Source organism: Pygocentrus nattereri, chromosome 2 (genome assembly GCF_015220715.1).
Source record: "Pygocentrus nattereri isolate fPygNat1 chromosome 2, fPygNat1.pri, whole genome shotgun sequence".
NCBI lineage: Eukaryota > Metazoa > Chordata > Actinopteri > Characiformes > Serrasalmidae > Pygocentrus > Pygocentrus nattereri.
Genome location: NC_051212.1, coordinates 5,670,638 through 5,688,125, shown reverse-complemented (window position 1 = coordinate 5,688,125; position 17,488 = coordinate 5,670,638). Strand labels below are relative to the sequence as shown.

The 17,488-nt window shown below is 42.3% G+C and overlaps 1 protein-coding gene across 3 annotated transcripts in view; it reads left to right on the top strand.

Annotated features, from left to right (window-relative positions):
* Positions 1–5,203: 5,203 nt before the first annotated feature.
* The window catches only part of sorcs2 (sortilin-related VPS10 domain containing receptor 2), a 473,194-nt gene continuing 460,909 nt past the window's right edge, over positions 5,204–17,488 (top strand). For all 3 annotated transcript variants that reach the window (XM_037547570.1, XM_037547568.1, XM_037547564.1), the window contains exon 1: positions 5,204–5,517. In XM_037547570.1, coding sequence (XP_037403467.1) covers positions 5,290–5,517 — 228 coding nt within the window. In that variant the 5' untranslated portion in view covers positions 5,204–5,289. The remainder of the gene's footprint in view (positions 5,518–17,488) is intronic.

The window sequence follows — 17,488 nt, the reverse complement described above, 5'->3', positions numbered from 1 at the left end:
ACATGCATTGTCTGTCTGGTGTGGCCTTATTTTGTCTCCTATTGAATACTTGGGGTATATACCTGTATACTTGGGGTATACCAATATAGAAATTGTGGGCTGGTGTCAACATCAGATTTTCTTGTATACTCTCTCGCATAAAAAAAAGTCTTACCCAGAATATACTGATGATTTTGGGCTGGTCAGAGTCCAGATTTAAACCCTATAGAGGACATTTGGTCTTGCATGAAACACAAACTAGCTCAGCAGTGTTTTTCAGCTGTTTGAAGCCGTCAGTGCTGAGTGGATAAATACGGGCTCTTCTTTCTGTAAAAGACTGAAAATTTACACACAAAGCTTTACCGTTTAAAGAAATCAATGGAAAACGCTCTACACACTAACTTACTCTTTCTGTTTGTTTAATGCACACAAATTTACTGACTAATGATTTGTCGTTAAGACGATTAAAAGCTTAATGTTTTGCCAATTTGGGCGTGGCCCATTATTTTGGTACTGGAGTGTATATAACTGTCAATGCAGATACATAAACATTTTATAAAATTTAGAAATTGGCACTACATCTATTTTGGTTAGCATTACAGATGAATACAATGTTTCTATTGGGTTCACCCCCTAAAATCCCAGGCTTATTACATACTAAGGCCTATTTTTAGTAACTACAGGGAGTTCAGTGTATACTGGCTGAGCTGTTCTTAAGTTATAGAAGTGCCTAATAAAACTATCATCATTCATATCCAGTTTTAAAAATTGTATTATTTTTGGAGTGTGATAGTGATTAAATACGACAAATTTAAAAAACCCTGTATTGATGCTTAAACACAAGGCAAGAAGTTTGGGCACACCTGCTCAAAGACATTGTGCCTAGGAAGCCTTTTGGGCTCCGTTTGGCATCTTTAATATCCAGACAGCACTCAATTAACCTCAATCAATCAGTCTTGTATTCTCTGTTTTCCTTTTCAAATTCTGTTTGATGATGTTTTTTATTTTAATCTCTATTTATCTCAATTTATTCTGTCATCTTTCAGTCATTTTTCCTTTGTATTTTGTTTGTGTTCTGATCTTCCTGTTACTTTGTAAGCTGGAGTTAAAACGATGCTCTATCAATAAAATCTATTATCACTTATTATTTTATGAAGCAATTGTGCCTTCATATTGATATTGTTAATACACGCACAAGATGAATTCTGTGTGTATTAATACATTGTGAGATTTTTATTTAATTGACACTAGAGGGCGATAAAGGCTCCAGTTTATTACAGACTCTGTCCTGGTTTAGGCCATTTCACAGTGCTGTGAAAGGCCCTGGAACCCAATTGACTGATTGATATACATGCACTAAATTGGAAAAACTTGCTGGTACTAACTTTAAAATCTTGAGGAATTGAATTTAGAAAGGTCAGTTATTAGAATCTACTTTTATGATTTAAAGCTCAAATAAATCAAACTTTTAAAGGATCCTGGACATTTTTATGTAAAAATGCCCCATAAAAAATAACAGACATGAGCACAAAACATTCACACCTCATATGAATGACATTATTACATTGTTGTCAATTAGTTGTCTGAAGAAAACTTCATGTCTCCATTTTTTTGACATTTTTCGGTTTTTGGCATAATTTGAAAATACCTGCTGTGTTTTAAATTGTGTGTAAATTTCATGATGAACGCTGTAGAAGAAACGGCCCAAAATGACTTGGAAAAAATTCTGGTTCCATTGACTTACATTAAAAGTAAAGTAGGTTTTTTCCTTCTCCTGTAAAATGACCATTCTGGAGATTTTGGAGTTGAGGTTTTGTTCTGACATCAGCAATAGACAGTACTGTGTGAAGGTTTTAGGCATCCAGGCAAATGTTTAAACAGTTGACCTCAGCAGTGAGTTTATCACAATATACATTAGAATAAAGTCGTATTAATAATTCAAACAAACAGAAAAACAATAAAAAAGTAACAAGAATTTCTCGGGTCCATATTTTTCCTTGACATCTTCACAGCCGCCAGAGAGACTCATTAATATCATCAGTTACATCATGAGCTCAATTTACTGAGCACTGATTGGTCAAACCAGGAGCTGCTTTTTAACTACATATAATACTGGGCTTCCTCGAGGAGAGGCTTGGAGACGGGTAAACAAACACACCAACATCCAGAACATCACTATTTATTATTTATATATGTATATATATTTCACAGAATAAGACACAGCAGTGGTGTCATTCCACCACCAGAAGCACTCTTTACTAAACACCAGGGCAGAAAGGCACAAACGACATACTGCACTCATCAGGGAGGTCACCACCAGCCGCAAGCTTCACCCTGACGGTGACCAACCACTAATTCAAAGCACTCTAACTAAACCAGCATCCCAACTTTACAATACCTCAAAGAAAACAACACATTTTTATACTAATAAACCACAACATTTAAACACGTAAAGTCCATTTTTAGGTGGAGGGCCTACCAGGACCCTCGGTGTGAGGCCGTTCACATGGCCACACCTCCCAAGCCTCTCTGAGCCAGCAACAGCCAGGACTGGGTCACTACCATATTAATCAACACTCCAATGGAAAAAGCAGAGTCCTAGCACAGGCATTAAAGAGCCCTGTCAGGACAAATGACTCAATGATATGCTATTGGAAAGTTCATGGAAGCACAGTTAAGCATCTCCAGACAGGAGCACCACATAAGGTTTCTCTCACTGAGAGACACTGAAAAAGAGCTACAGGTCAGCCTGGACACACCTTCCCAAACCCCACACTGAACTGTGTAGAAAACTGTGAACACCAGCAACGTCTTTGCAACAAAGTACTGATATTAATTTGTGGTCTTCTAAAGTCATCTTTATTTATACACTACATTGTCAAAAGTGTTCACTCCCCCATCCAAATCACTGAATTCAGGTGTTCCAGTCACTTCCATGGCCACAGGTGTATAAAGCCGAGCCCCTCGGCCTGCAGACTGCTTCTACAGACATTAGTGAAAGAATGGGTCACTCTCAGGAGCTCAGTGAATTAACGTTTAATGCTTCAGCACCAAGAGATTCTGGGCAATTTCACGCGCCCAACTTTGTGGGAACAGTTTGGGGACGGCCCCTTCCTGTTCCAACATGACTGAGCACCAGTGCACAAAGCAGGTCCATAAAGACACGGATGAGCCAGTTTGGTGTGGAAGTTCTTGACTGGCCTGCACAGAGTCCTGAACTCAATCACATTGAACACCTTTGGGATGAATTAGAGCGGAGACTGTGAGCCAGGCCTTCTCGTCCAACATCAGTGTCTGACCTCACAAATGTGCTTCTGGAAGAACGGTCAGAAATTCCCATAAACACACTCCTAACCCTTGTGGAAAGCCTTCCCAGAAGAGCTGAAGCTGCTATAGCTGCAAAGGGTGGGCCGATATCATATTAAACCCTATGGATTAAGAATGGGATGTCACTCAAGTTCATATGTGTGTGAAGCCAGACGACCGAATACTTTTGGCAATATAGTGTATTTATGAATGCATACCTTTTTGTTTAGATTGAGAAATACAGAGTCAAAAGACATGTAAATTTGAAGTGACAAAAGTAACAAGCAAACAAAAAAAATATCAGAAATTCAGATTTCCTGCACTCTATCCCCTCATCAGGGGTCAGTGTCGGACAGAAGAGCCACTCTTGGTTGGATATTTTTGATACATTCCCAAGGACACTGAAGTCGCAGCATATTATAGAGATATTGTTACTATTGCCTCATTTACAGTCTTCTCAAGTGCATAGACTCAACGGCTCAGTCTCTTAAAGCAGCGATTTCTAAGTCAGACCACATTGTAGATCCATTAACGATCAATTTAAACCAGCACTTCTCAATTAAAAGAGCCCAAACTCTGCTCTTTTGTGTTTCCCCTATTCTAACTCTCTTTATTCAGCTCTGAAATCAGCTGAGGAACCACTCATTTAAACCCAGCCAAAGTCAGATACCTCTTTCAAAGTGGTTGCGGTGAATACACTATATGGCCAGAAATATGTGGACACGTCACATTCACACCTATGAGTTTGGTGAACGTCTCATTCCAAAACCATGGGCATTAATATGGAGTTGCTCCTCTTTCAGGCTATAACGGCTACCACTCCTCTGGGAAGCGTTCCGCAAGATTTCGGAGAGTGTCCGTGGGAATTTGTGCCTGTTCAGTCAAAAGAGCATTTGTGAGGTCAGACACTGATGTTGGGTCCCAGAGGTGTTCAGTGGGTTTGAGCTCAGGGTTCTGTGAGGGCCGTTGGAGTTCCTCCACACCAGACTTGTCACTCCACATCTTTATGGAGCTGCTTTGTGCACAGGGGTTCAGTCATGCTGGATCACTAAAGGGTCTCCCTCAAACTGCTGCCGCAAAGCTGGAAGCAGATAATTGTATAAAATATGATTGTATAAATTGTGTTTGTATGTTGCAGCATTAACATCAGTGGACATCATAACACCATAAGTGAACATCATAAGTGAACATCATAAATCATAAAGTGAAGGGTCACTAAGGGGAACTAAGGGGCCCAAACCCTGATAAACAGCCCAGCCCATTATCCCTCCTCCTCCAAACATTACTGTTGACACTATGTCTTCTGGTAGGTAACGTTCTCCTGGCAACCACCAAATCCAGATATGACTGACATATAGAGAAGTGTGATTCATCACCCCAGAGAACATATTTCCACTGCTCCAGAGCCCAATGGAGTGCTTTACCCCACCCCCCCGCCAATGCAAGGCATTGCATATATATTTATGAAGCTCATGTTGCTTCTATAGACGTTTTGGAACTCTGTAGTGAGTGAGGCGACAGAAGTTTGGTGATTTTTTTGTCCAGCTATGTGAGTTTCTGTGGTCTATGCCTTCGCAGCTGCGCTGGTGTTGCTCCTAGAGGCTTCAAGTTCACAATAATACCACTTACAGTTGACTGGGGCAGATCTAGCAGGACAGAAATGCATTGATCTTAGGCTTTGCTGAGTTTAACATGCTCGCTCGTAAACCTCGTAAACGCCTCTGTGCGTAAAAAGCAGCAGTACCGCTCCCGGCCGCCAGATGGCGCCTCGACCCTCCGTTTTCCTCTCTCTCTCTCTCTCTCTCTCTCTCTCTCTCTCTCTCTCTCTCTCTCTCCCTTACTCTCTCGCTCTCTCCTCCCTCCCTCTCCCCTTTCTCTGTCGCTCTCGCGCTCTCGCTCGCGCAGAACCACGAGCAGAGGGAGAGGGAGCGCGCAGCCGTCTCTCCATCCGCTCTTTTCTTTTCTCTCTCTCTCGTTTTTTCCCCCCTCTCCGTCGCGCGCGCGATGCGTCTCCGCGCGCTCTCGCCGCGTTCCCTGCTCTCGCTCTCGCTCGCGCTCGCGCTCGTCCTCCTCGCCGCGTGCGCTCCTCCTGCTGCTTCCACCTCTTCTTCCTCCGCGGCTCCGGGGTCGCCGTCTCCCGGGCGCCTCGCGCTCAGCAGCAGCTCGTTCGTGCTCAAGGGCGACGCCACGCACAACCAGGCGATGGTGCACTGGACCGGGGAGAACAGCAGCGTGAGTACCACGAGCTTCTGCTGCGCGAGGATGGCTGGGGCATTCAAAGAGAAGCCGTGCAACCAGCGCGCCAGCGGTGCACGAGCTGACTGCATCATTCGTGTGGTCAGCTCGTGCACCGCTGGCGCGCTCGCTGGTTCCATGGAGCACTTCTGGAGCCCTGTGGTTGATGGACCTGGTGGGGTTTCTGGTGAAGTGGACGCTGTTTGTGAAAGCCATGCTCGCTGGCCACTTTATTGGAAACCAAACTCTTGTGGTTCCACCTTGCTGGTGATCAGCTGGAGGCTGAAGCTCATCTGCTGATGCCAGGTCCATCAGTGGTCAGTTTCTTACCTGGCAGTGACCCTGACTTGGCAGCAGGTGTCCCGCTGGTGTGAGCATAATAGCCACATCAACGCTTCTGGGTTTGTCACGCATGTCAGTGTCGCTGCTGCGCTGAGACGGGTCCACCACCCATATAACATCTAGTCAATATCTGGTCCTGCGGTCAGATACTCAGCAGTGATGGCTGGTGTAGATGAGGGGCTGATAAAATATGCAGCTGCAGAAACAAGCAACAAAAGCAGGTGTTTCTAATAAAGTGGCCAGTTAGTGGAAGCACAAGGTAGGTGTTTCTAATAAAGTGGCCAGTTAGTGGAAGCACAAGGTAGCTGTTTCTAATAAAGTGGCCAGTTAGTGGAAGTACAAGGTAGGTGTTTCCAATAAAGTGGCCAGTTAGTGGAAGCACAAGGTAGCTGTTTCTAATAAAGTGGCCAGTTAGTGGAAGCACAATGTAGGTGTTTCTAATAAAGTGGCCAGTTAGTGGAAGCACAAGGTAGCTGTTTCTAATAAAGTGGCCAGTTAGCGGAAGCACAAGGTAGCTGTTTCTAATAAAGTGGCCAGTTAGTGGAAGTACAAGGTAGGTGTTTCTAATAAAGTGGCCAGTTAGTGGAAGCACAAGGTAGGTGTTTCTAATAAAGTGGCCAGTTAGTGGAAGCACAAGGTAGGTGTTTCTAATAAAGTGTCCAGTTAGTGGAAGCACAAGGTAGGTGTTTCTAATAAAGTGGCCAGTTAGTGGAAGCACAAGGTAGGTGTTTCTAATAAAGTGGCCAGTTAGTGGAAGCACAAGATAGCTGTTTCTAATAAAGTGGCCAGTTAGTGGAAGCACAAGGTAGGTGTTTCTAATAAAGTGGCCAGTTAGTGGAAGCACAAGGTAGGTGTTTCTAATAAAGTGGCCAGTTAGTGGAAGCACAAGATAGCTGTTTCTAATAAAGTGGCCAGTTAGTGGAACTACAAGGTAGGTGTTTCTAATAAAGTGGCCAGTTAGTGGAAGCACAAGATAGCTGTTTCTAATAAAGTGGCCAGTTAGTGGAAGCACAAGGTAGGTGTTTCTAATAAAGTGGCCAGTTAGTGGAAGCACAAGATAGCTGTTTCTAATAAAGTGGCCAGTTAGTGGAAGCACAAGGCAGGTGTTTCTAATAAAGTGGCCAGTTAGTGGAAGTACAAGGTAGGTGTTTCTAATTAAGTGGCCAGTTAGTGGAAGTACAAATGGGTGTTTCTGATAAAGTGGCCAGTGAGTGGAAGTACAGCTTAGGGGTTTAGTAGAAGAACAAAGTGGCCGTGTGGTTTGGTCCGAGCTCAGTCTGTACAGCTGTTCATCGTGGCTTTGTGTGGCTGGGCTTGAAGATATTGGGATTTCTTCTCATGTTGTGTTACTGATTTGTTCTGTTCACCATGTTTATTCGAATATGCTTTTTTTGCATTGCACTCGATGTTCCTCTCTTAACTCCTACAACTGTCTTGCTCTATTTTTGAAATGGAAACAGTCACATAGTGCTTGCATTTGAAGTTGCAGATCTGTGCGCTTGGATTGTACATTGCCTGAGTTGCGTGTCGTTTTGGATAAAAGTGTCTGCCAAGTGAATAAATGGAAATGGAAATGTAAAATGCCAGAGCCAAAACTGTGCTCCTCCCTATAGACTTCTGTTCACTGCAAATGCAATGAAATGAGTGCTGGAGCAGGGACTATATGGCAAACATGCTGCAATAACAGCTGCAGTGTTCATATAAAGGTCAGGTGGACGCATGAGCACTATATTAGTCAACTCGGTACTGTAAGGGTTAATCCAATGTTTTAAAAAGTGCTACTAAAAGCTCTCAGTACTGCATTTACTCTGTCTTGTAGGGGTTTAATTTAGTACTCTACAAGTTAATACAATACTTTAAGGGTTAAGTCAGTACTTTAATAATGAATTCTGTACTGTAAGGGTTAAGACAGCACTTTAATAGTTAAGCCAGTACTGTAAGGGTTAAGTCAGTACTTCAATAGTTAACACAGTACTGTAAGGGTTAAGTCTGTACATTCATAATGAATACAGTACTGTAAGGGTTAAGTCAGTATTTCAATAGTTAACACAGTACTGTAAGGGTTAAGTCAGTATTTCAATAGTTAACACAGTTCTGTAAGGGTTAAGTCAGTATTTCAATAGTTAACACAGTTCTGTAAGGGTTAAGTCAGTACTTCAATAGTTAACACAGTACTGTAAGGGTTAAGTCAGTACTTAAATAGTTAATACAGTACTGTAAGGGTTAAGTCAGTACTTCAATAGTTAACACAGTACTGTAAGGGTTAAGTCTGTACATTCATAATGAATACAGTACTGTAAGGGTTAAGTCAGTACTTCAATACCTAATCCAGTACTGTAAGGGTTAAGTCAGTACTTCAGTAGTTAAAACAGTACTGTAAGGGTTAAGTCTGTACATTCATAATGAATACAGTACTGTAAGGGTTAAGTCAGTACTTCAGTAGTTAAAACAGTACTGTAAGGGTTAAGTCTGTACATTCATAATGAATACAGTACTGTAAGGGTTAAGTCAGTACTTCAATACCTAATCCAGTACTGTAAGGGTTAAGTCAGTACTTCAGTAGTTAAAACAGTACTGTAAGGGTTAAGTCTGTACATTCATAATTAATACAGTACTGTAAGGGTTAAGTCAATACTCCAATAGCTAATACAGTACTCTAAGGGTTAAGTCAGTTCTTCAATAGTTAATACAGTACTGTAAGGGTTAAGTCTGTACAGTCGTATTTAATACAGTACTGTAAGGGTTAAGTCAGTACTTCAATAGCTAATCCAGTACTGTAAGGGTTAAATCTGTACATTCATAAATAATACAGTAATGTAAGGGTTAAGTCTGTACATTCATAATTAATACAGTACTGTAAGGGTTAAGTCAGTACTTCAATAGCAAATCCAGTACTGTATGGGTTAATTCAGTACTTCAGTAGTTAAAACAGTACTGTAAGGGTTAAGTCAGTACTTCAATAGCGAATCCAGTACTGTATGGGTTAAGTCAGCACTTTACTTAACTTATACAGTACTGTAAGCATTAATTTGGTACCAAAAGGGGACCAAATCAATTAATAACTGGTTGATTCAGTATTGTAAATGTTAACTCAGTACTTTAAGTGTTAATTAGGCACTAAAGGAGTAAATCGATTACTGATTATTAATTGATTACTGTACAGGTTAATTCAGTATTGTGAAGGTTAAGTCAGAACTTTAAGTGTTAATTAGGCAATTACCGGGGTTAGTTGATCACTGTACAGGTTATTTCAGTATTGTGAAGGTTAAGTTAGTACTTTAAGTGTTAATTAGGAACTAAAGGAGGTTATTGATTACTGTAATGATCAATTCAGTATTGTGAAGGTTACGTCAGTACTTTAAGTGTTAATTATGTACTGAACGGGGTTAATTGATCACTGTACAGGTTATTTCAGTATTGTGAAGGTTAAGTTAGTACTTTAAGTGTTAATTAGGAACTAAAGGAGGTTATTGATTACTGTAATGATCAATTCAGTATTGTGAAGGTTACGTCAGTACTTTAAGTGTTAATTATGTACTGAACGGGGTTAATTGATCACTGTACAGGTTAATTAAGTATAGTGAAGGTTAAGTCAGTACTTTGTGTTAATTAGGTACTGAAGGGGTTAGTTGATCACTGTACAGGTTAATTAAGCATTGTGAAGGTTAAGTCAGTACTTTGTGTTAATTAGGTACTGAAGGGGTTAGTTGATCACTGTACAGGTTAATTAAGCATTGTGAAGGTTAAGTCAGTACTTTGTGTTAATTAGGTACTGAAGGGGTTAGTTGATCACTGTACGGGTTAATTAAGCATTGTGAAGGTTAAGTCAGTACTTTGTGTTAATTAGGTACTGAAGGGGTTAGTTGATCACTGTACGGGTTAATTAAGCATTGTGAAGGTTAAGTCAGTACTTTGTGTTAATTAGGTACTGAAGGGGTTAGTTGATCACTGTACGGGTTAATTAAGCATTGTGAAGGTTAAGTCAGTACTTTGTGTTAATTAGGTACTGAAGGGGTTAGTTGATCACTGTACAGGTTAATTAAGCATTGTGAAGGTTAAGTCAGTACTTTGTGTTAATTAGGTACTGAAGGGGTTAGTTGATCACTGTACGGGTTAATTAAGCATTGTGAAGGTTAAGTCAGTACTTTGTGTTAATTAGGTACTGAAGGGGTTAGTTGATCACTGTACAGGTTAAGCGCTGGTGGTTTTATTTTATTAATGAAACTGATGTGTTTCAGATTTAGCAGACAGTGTGTTGGGGTGGAGTTTGTATTCATTTATTTCATTAGGAGAGAAATGAGAATGCTGTGATGTGGTAATTAGAAGGAGTGATGATGATGACGGTCTTATTGGTTTGTCATGTGAGCAGCAGAGTGCTGGGTGGGCGTGTGAGAGTGAGAAGGGGGTTCAGGGTGACGTTATTGTCCGAGAAATTGATTAAACGGCTGCAGTGTGGTGCTTATCTCAGAGGAGAGCAGAGTGAAGCTGCTGGAGTGAAACTGCTGGAGTGAAACTGCTGGAGTGAAGCTGCTGGAGTGAAGCTGCTGGAGTGAAGCTGTGGAGTGAACCTGCTGGAATTCAGTGCTCGTTCAGAGCTGCTGGGTGTTTTTATATGATGGGTTGATCAGTAATGGAGTGCAACACTGACAACGTCAATATAGAAGCAAAATATGCCAATTACAGCGAAACCATGAGCTTTAAATAGTTCATTCATTTGAACATCAACTATTCACTCTTTCAGCACTCACTCATTCAACACTGGCCCAGTATTCCAGCACTCATTCAGCACTCATTCACTCATTTAGCACTCATTTAGCACTCATTTATCACATCTTCAGTACTCATTTAGCACTTGTTCACTCATTCAGTCACACATTCCGTGAAGTGGTTGAGAACAGTCTGTTGACGTCTGAAGTCTCTTTTGTCTCAAACTCAGACAGACAACAACAGACAGAAACTTTCCCTCCATTCTTCATTTATCACTGACTGATTACAAAGTAAATGAATGTAAAGTAAATGAACGTAAAGTAAATGAATGTAAAGTAAAGGAATGTAAGCTAGTCCTGCTTTCTGCTTTTGTTTTTTTCTGAATTGATTTTGGTGTTTTGGTGCGACGCTCAAACTCACTCAACCGTTTGAATGCTAAGCTGCTGTTATTGCTTTTTTGATTTTGTTTTGTTCTCTCTCTCTCTCTCTTTCTCACTCACTCTCTCTCTCTCTGTCACTCTCTCGCTCTCTCGCTCTCGTCCTCTGCTGGTGCTCCTCAAGTGCTCCAAAGGTATAATTGCAATCAGTTTGTTTCAGATGAACTTGGAAAACTTTCAGGCCTTTGAGGAAATGAGGCTGTTCTGTTTTGACGCTGTATTATTGTGGAAATGCATGTTATTGGACAGGATTGATGGCAAAGAAAAAACCATAATGGCTGAAAAGTAGAGCGCGAGTGAGAGCGCGAGAGCGAGAGTGAGTGAGAGAAATCGGAAGTAGGAGAGAAATGGTTGGCGTTACTGTTCGTTTGTGTTTGTTTGTCTGGGATTTCTGGGCTAGAGAGGCCGTAATAAAGCCTGCAGAAAAATCAGTATCTGCAGTTTTTTTCCTCCTTGCTCGAAATGTTATGTTGTCAGAAAGTCTGTAATTATCTTCATATTTCTGCTTCAGTCCAGCATTCATTGGGCACTGCGTAGTGCTTAAAATGACCTTGTTTTGCATACTGCCCCCTATCCACCGTTTAGGAATTACACATTATTTGTTGTGATCTTAGATGTTACAGATATCACTGATTGTAGGGAATCATGACCTACCTTCTACTGCATAGTGGTGAACTCTGAAATCAACTGACCCTCCCACAGTTTACACGCTCCACATCACTCTAGTTGAGTATGGCTACTAGGAGAGCGCACTCGTTTACAAATGCCCAGGTTTTCGTGGCAGGAGGGAGAAGGTCACTCTCTACATTCTGTTCCGAATAACAAGACCGAATGATGAGAATGCCTCAGATTTCTCTCTGGAGCTGAAGAGACACTCAGTACAGGAGTTTGTGCCAAGCATTTATTTCAGACTCTTTGGAAAATTGGGCTCAATACAGCTCCAGATTTGCTGGCCGAATCAAACTGAAAAGAACGGCGTTTCTCACCCGATGATAAAAACGGTCAATTTCATTGCAGTTCAAATTATTATTTTCATTTAACATTTTATTCAGTCTTGCAGGTAGTAGTGGGAATCTAGCAAAATGTCCAGACTAACAGTAGCGGCATTTGGCTGACTTATCCAGAGCGGCTTAGAATTTGATGATTTTAAGGTGGTGTTGGGAGTCTTGCCCAAGGACTCTCATTGGTGTAGTGTAAGGTGTTTACCCAGGTGGGGATTGAACCCAGTGCTTTACCACCTTTACCTCCGGTTGAACACTGTTAGCTACATCTGGTCAACCAGCCAGATAACAAACAACAAATCTTAGCTGTAGGTACCTCAGTGTGGCGCAGGCTGGAAATTGGATTGGATCAATGCGGCTTTACTTGAATGAACCTAAAGAGGGCGATTCTGAATAAGAACCTGGCTCTGACCCTGAAAATCGCAGCCTTGTAAGAGCTTCTCGGTGAATGAGTTTACATGCACCTAATAATCCGATAACTGCAGAAAATCAGACTTTGTTAGTTATCGGATCAACACGCTTACTTGCACGTGAGTAATCAGATAACGGGGAAACTTCAGGTCTACATGAGCCAGACAGTACTCAGATTTCTGCTTTACAATCAGCCGATAAACTCACAGAAGAAGAGTTCACATGCACTGAGAAATCTGAGCTAAAATCCGAGCTCTATCAACTAACCTTTATCAGATTTCTTAATCAGATTTCTAGACCTTACTCCTGTCTAAGAAATCAGAGTGTGCTAATCACTAACTGCAGAAATCCGATCATGATCAGATTACTGAGTGCATGTAAACTGTCTAATGTAAAGTGAAGCTGAAGTCAGCTTCAGGCTCGCCAGCTTCTTGTTTGAATTTTCCCGTTCTACCTTAAATGGTGCAGCGGTTACGTGGTGCCTGCGCAGTCCTGGTGGTTACATTTGAAGCAGAGGCTGTCAATCAGTCCGCTGGGGCCCACGCCGACACAGCAGAGTGATACGAGGTGTAAAACACTTCTTTTAATGTCAGTTTACGGGGGAAATGTGAAAGTAATTGAAATATTTGAAACAGAAATTGTTTGGCGGATTTTAAAGAACGGCTGGGCGGGGCCGTTTTTAGACGAGCCCAGGCCGAGTCTTCATTCAGCAGGATTGGAAAGAGCAGCGCTGCTAAACAGGGATAGGCTTTGAAGATCGCTCTGCTTTGTCTGCCTTCTAGCTGGGTTTTAGTGAGACGTGTAAAGAGCTTTAGTTCAGGCCGTGTGTTCCAGCGCCGTAGATCAGGGTGGAGCGCAGAGGAAGCCGCAGTGTTTCTCTATCACGGCAGAAGAGTCAGCAGTAAATCTGCCAGCGTTCTGCAAAAGCTTGTCCAGTCTGGCAAAAGCAGCCACAGGGAATGCGTTAGTGGGTGGATCGTGGTCAGTTCAAAATGATTCAGTACGATTGTACTGTGTGATTGATCGATCCATACTCCACCCATGGGTGCATGTGTTCGAATACTGGATCACTCTTCAGGTAGTTGTTTGCCTGCATCATTTCATCAGCTCCAATGATCATATAGGAGCACTTTGTAGTTCTACAGTTACAGACTGTAGTCCATCTGTTTCTCTGATACTCGGTTAGCCTGTTCTTCCTCCATGGGACCACCACAGAGCAGGCATTTGGGTGGTGGATCATTCTCAGCACTGCAGTGACACGACGAGGGTGAACAACTGTTCATTTTCACCAGATGTACAAAAAATTAGTTGAAAAAATTGCTTAAAATATTTTGTTAGCAGCTCAACTAATGGGTGCAGTTGCCACAGCTTGAGGTGAGCAGTGCAAATCACAGACATCATCACGTCTCAGAATCTCACCTCTCTCAGAGAATTGAAGCTGGATATCGGCGCTTCCATGCGCTGGTTTTATCAGCCTGATGGGGACCTTTTATCAAGCCAAATGCTAGTAGCCACAGGGGTGGCCGACAGGACACAGTAAGCCTTTCAGAGCCGCTGAGCCAGGAAACATTGATGATATCCCATTTTACAAAGTCATTCCTGAAGTTTGTTTGAAGCTGTAGGTAGGAATAAGGTAGCATTTGCTGACTGGGATTCTGCGTTTGTTTTCGTTGCACACGTTGAGCTGAACTTTCTGTGACTGGTTGTTTTGCATGTCAGTAGATTGAGCCTCTCCCACAGCAGCTCTCTAAACCGACCTGGTCTTGGTCGTTTCAGTGCAGTCCTATGCAGCTCGCTCCAAGCACGTTTTAACATTTCTTCCACACTGTATGTAAATAAACACATAAAAGAGAGACTGGGTGATACGCAGTTGCTGGAGAGACTCTGTTATTGCCTTCGCTTTTGTGATTCTGCTGTTCCTTTGAACTAACCTGCTTGCTGATTGCTGTGTTAGCTCCTGGGCTGACTACAGCTGCACGTCTTGGCATTGGTCAGGTGTTCAGATTTGACCAGTGTATGAAACTGACCAAAATATCTGCATTTGTTTTATTTTGCTGCATTTGGAAGTGCAGAAAGAAATGTTTTGTTTCTCCATAATGCTAATCCAGGTGCATTTAGCACCAGTGTCTGCAATGTTTATGGAGCTGCATTGCAAACTTAGACATTTGATTTGCTATCCAAAATCAGTGAAGCTACATATATCTTCTCTGGGAACTACTTTTCTGTACAACGCCCAGCATGTACCACTGTGAATGACTGCTTAATCATACTCTATTGATTTATTCAGAACATTTTAAAAAATGGAGCATTTGCTTTTTAACACTATTCAAAGACTATTATGTGAAGTGATACCCAAAAACGGGGAAATTCCACCTCTGCATTTAACCCATCCTTGAAGTGAAACACCACATACACATTAGGGGGCAGTGAGCACACTTGCCCGGAGCGGTGGGCAGCCCTATCCACAGCGCCCGGGGAGCAGTTGGGGGTTAGGTGTCTTGCTGATGGCCTCAGTCATGGACACAGGGCCAGTTCCATAACCTCCAGCCCACTATTCACCAGCTACTCAAAATCTACTTAAAAAAACCACTACTGCCTGGTTTGTGGGGGGTATTTCGGTGAGGTTGATGTCCGTTCAGTTCGCAGATCTCTTATCTTGCATTAACAATCATATTTTGACTCCTTGATTATCTAGTCATTTTTGTTCACCATAGAGACGCGGCAGAGACGGCAAGTTCCTCATATAGCCGTGACTACAGAATGACAACGTGTCTTCTGTGGTCTGTTGTGTCTTCTAAACTGAAGTATTTTAACTAGGGCCCAACCCCATTTCACCGCCTCGCCCCTACCACTTAGCCCTACCCCTGTGTTTAGCGCGTTCACGTCTAGGGGTAGGGTGTCCCGATTCTTGTTGAGATAGAAGGGTAGGAGGAGGTGTTAGGGCTACATGACCCACCAAAATGGTTGTCAGAGGTTTTCCAGAGACTCCAAACAGAGCGTTATGGGAAAAAAAGACAAACCGACAAGATGGAGAACAAGAGCCCAAAGAAACCCACAAATGTGAGAATTTTCTCTGTTAAAAATGACGATAACCACAGTTTTATCTTAGTTTAATGTCATTTCAGTGGATTTTGGTTGTTTTTCTTCATAACAAGCATAAAAGTTGCTAGTAGTGCAAATATCTCGGTAGCCACCTAGGTAAATTTCCCGTTCCACCTTAAATAGTGGAGCAGTTCTGATGCCTGAAGGGCCAGAATGTAACTGCTGCACTATTTAAGGTGGAATGGGAAAATTCGAACAAGAATCTGGAGAATATCTGACTTCAGCTTCATATCACTGAAGAATTGGGGGGGGGGGTGATAAATATTTGCCCCCCTCTTTGAAGGCGTATGCCCAGCAGTGAGGAGCTGAACTTTCCCCTCCTCTGCTGTCCCTGCAGACGGGCAGGGTCGCCTACAGAGCAGCGCTAGTAGCTGTTAATGAAGTGATGCTCTGTTTATTTGAGGTAAGATCTCAACCACTGCCCTGTAACTCAGTTCCAAGGGGCAAGGAGACACTCGGGGTAGGGGTAGGGGTAAAAATAAGAGAGGGGTTGGACCTAAAACTTTTGAGTTGTGTTGAATCTGATTTCACGCAACGGTAGCTACAAAAGACCGGGTAGCCTGGATAGATCAGCTCTTCAGTAATTGTGTGGACTCTCTCTGTTGGATCAGGAAGATCATGTGGTTTTGGGAACAAGCAGCATGTCCTGCACACAACATGATCCCAGCATTCAGGCTGGATGTCCTCCAACTGCTGAGAAAAGGCCCTCTGTGTCTCTCTCTCCCTCTCTGTGAGTAGAGATGTCAGGCTTTTAGCTGGATCTTCTGCTGTTATTTGTGTGTTTGTTGGGCTGAACTATCCGTCTGTTTACCTGCTGATAGGTTTAGGGGAGAAGGAGGAGGAGAGTGAGCGAGCGAGCCTGAAATACAGACTTAGGCTGAACATAATGAAGGTGGAGAAGGCAACAAATCCTCCACAGTGCTGCATTAGCTGTGTATATGTGTAGGTATTTATCCCTTTGCAGGGTCTATGTCTACGTCTACGTCTACCCCCCCCCCCCACCAGTTTGATGAAATCATGAATATTTAGCGCTTTTGGGGACAATAGTCTGCTTTCCAAAAGGAAAAATGCTTTTTTACTTCAAAAACGGCATTTTTTTGTTTTGAAAAAGTGAAAAAAGCCTAAAGCTGATCTCTGGGTTGCTGAGGTTTAGGGCACACTTGGTCAGAGACCACCTTTTAACACTAAAACAAGTGCAAAAACAGGGGTTTCAAAAGCTGGACAAAGCTCAGTCTGAGAAGCTGGTTGATGATTTTCTGAATCAAATCCATTCAGTGGTGCTGAGGTCTGGACTCTGGGGTGGTCAGTCCATCGTTCAGCTTCTTTGTTTGGTGTGTCTGTCTCCTTTTCTCAGTGAGGTTCTTCTTGATCAGCTACACGTCCTTTCAGACCCACAGTGCTGCGTGGTCTTCTCACAGTGGAAGGATGGACAGAAACACCTGTGGATGTTTTCAGATCTGAAGCAGCTTGATCTTCTCCTCTCTCTCAGAGATCAAAGCTTTCAGTGCTGTTTATCTGATGGGGGCAGTTTTGGGTTCGACCGGCTCTTCCAGGTGGTTGTTAGGAGCCACAGACTTTAATCAGTTTTTGACCTCCCTTTTTTAAAACTCCTGTTTTTGTTTTTCATTTATTTTCCTTTGACTTTCTCCTTTCTTGTGGACGTAGTTCATTATACATCAAATCTCAGAAATGTCTGCTGAAAAATTAATCCCTTCTTGGCTTAAGGGCTGGAAATTAAATAAATGAAGGGTGGTCTTTGACTTTGAGTCCACATCCCTCTCACGTCAGTTGTCAATCTGATAAATTATACACACACACACACACAGACACACACTAAGCGCTCACCACTTAAGCATTGTTCTGCAGGACTGCCTCCCACCGTGTAGCAGTTTGTGCATTTAGATTGAAAATTTAACCCAAAACAAAACAGCCGTATAATAAATTGCTGTTGTGTTTTTCTGAGTTTTC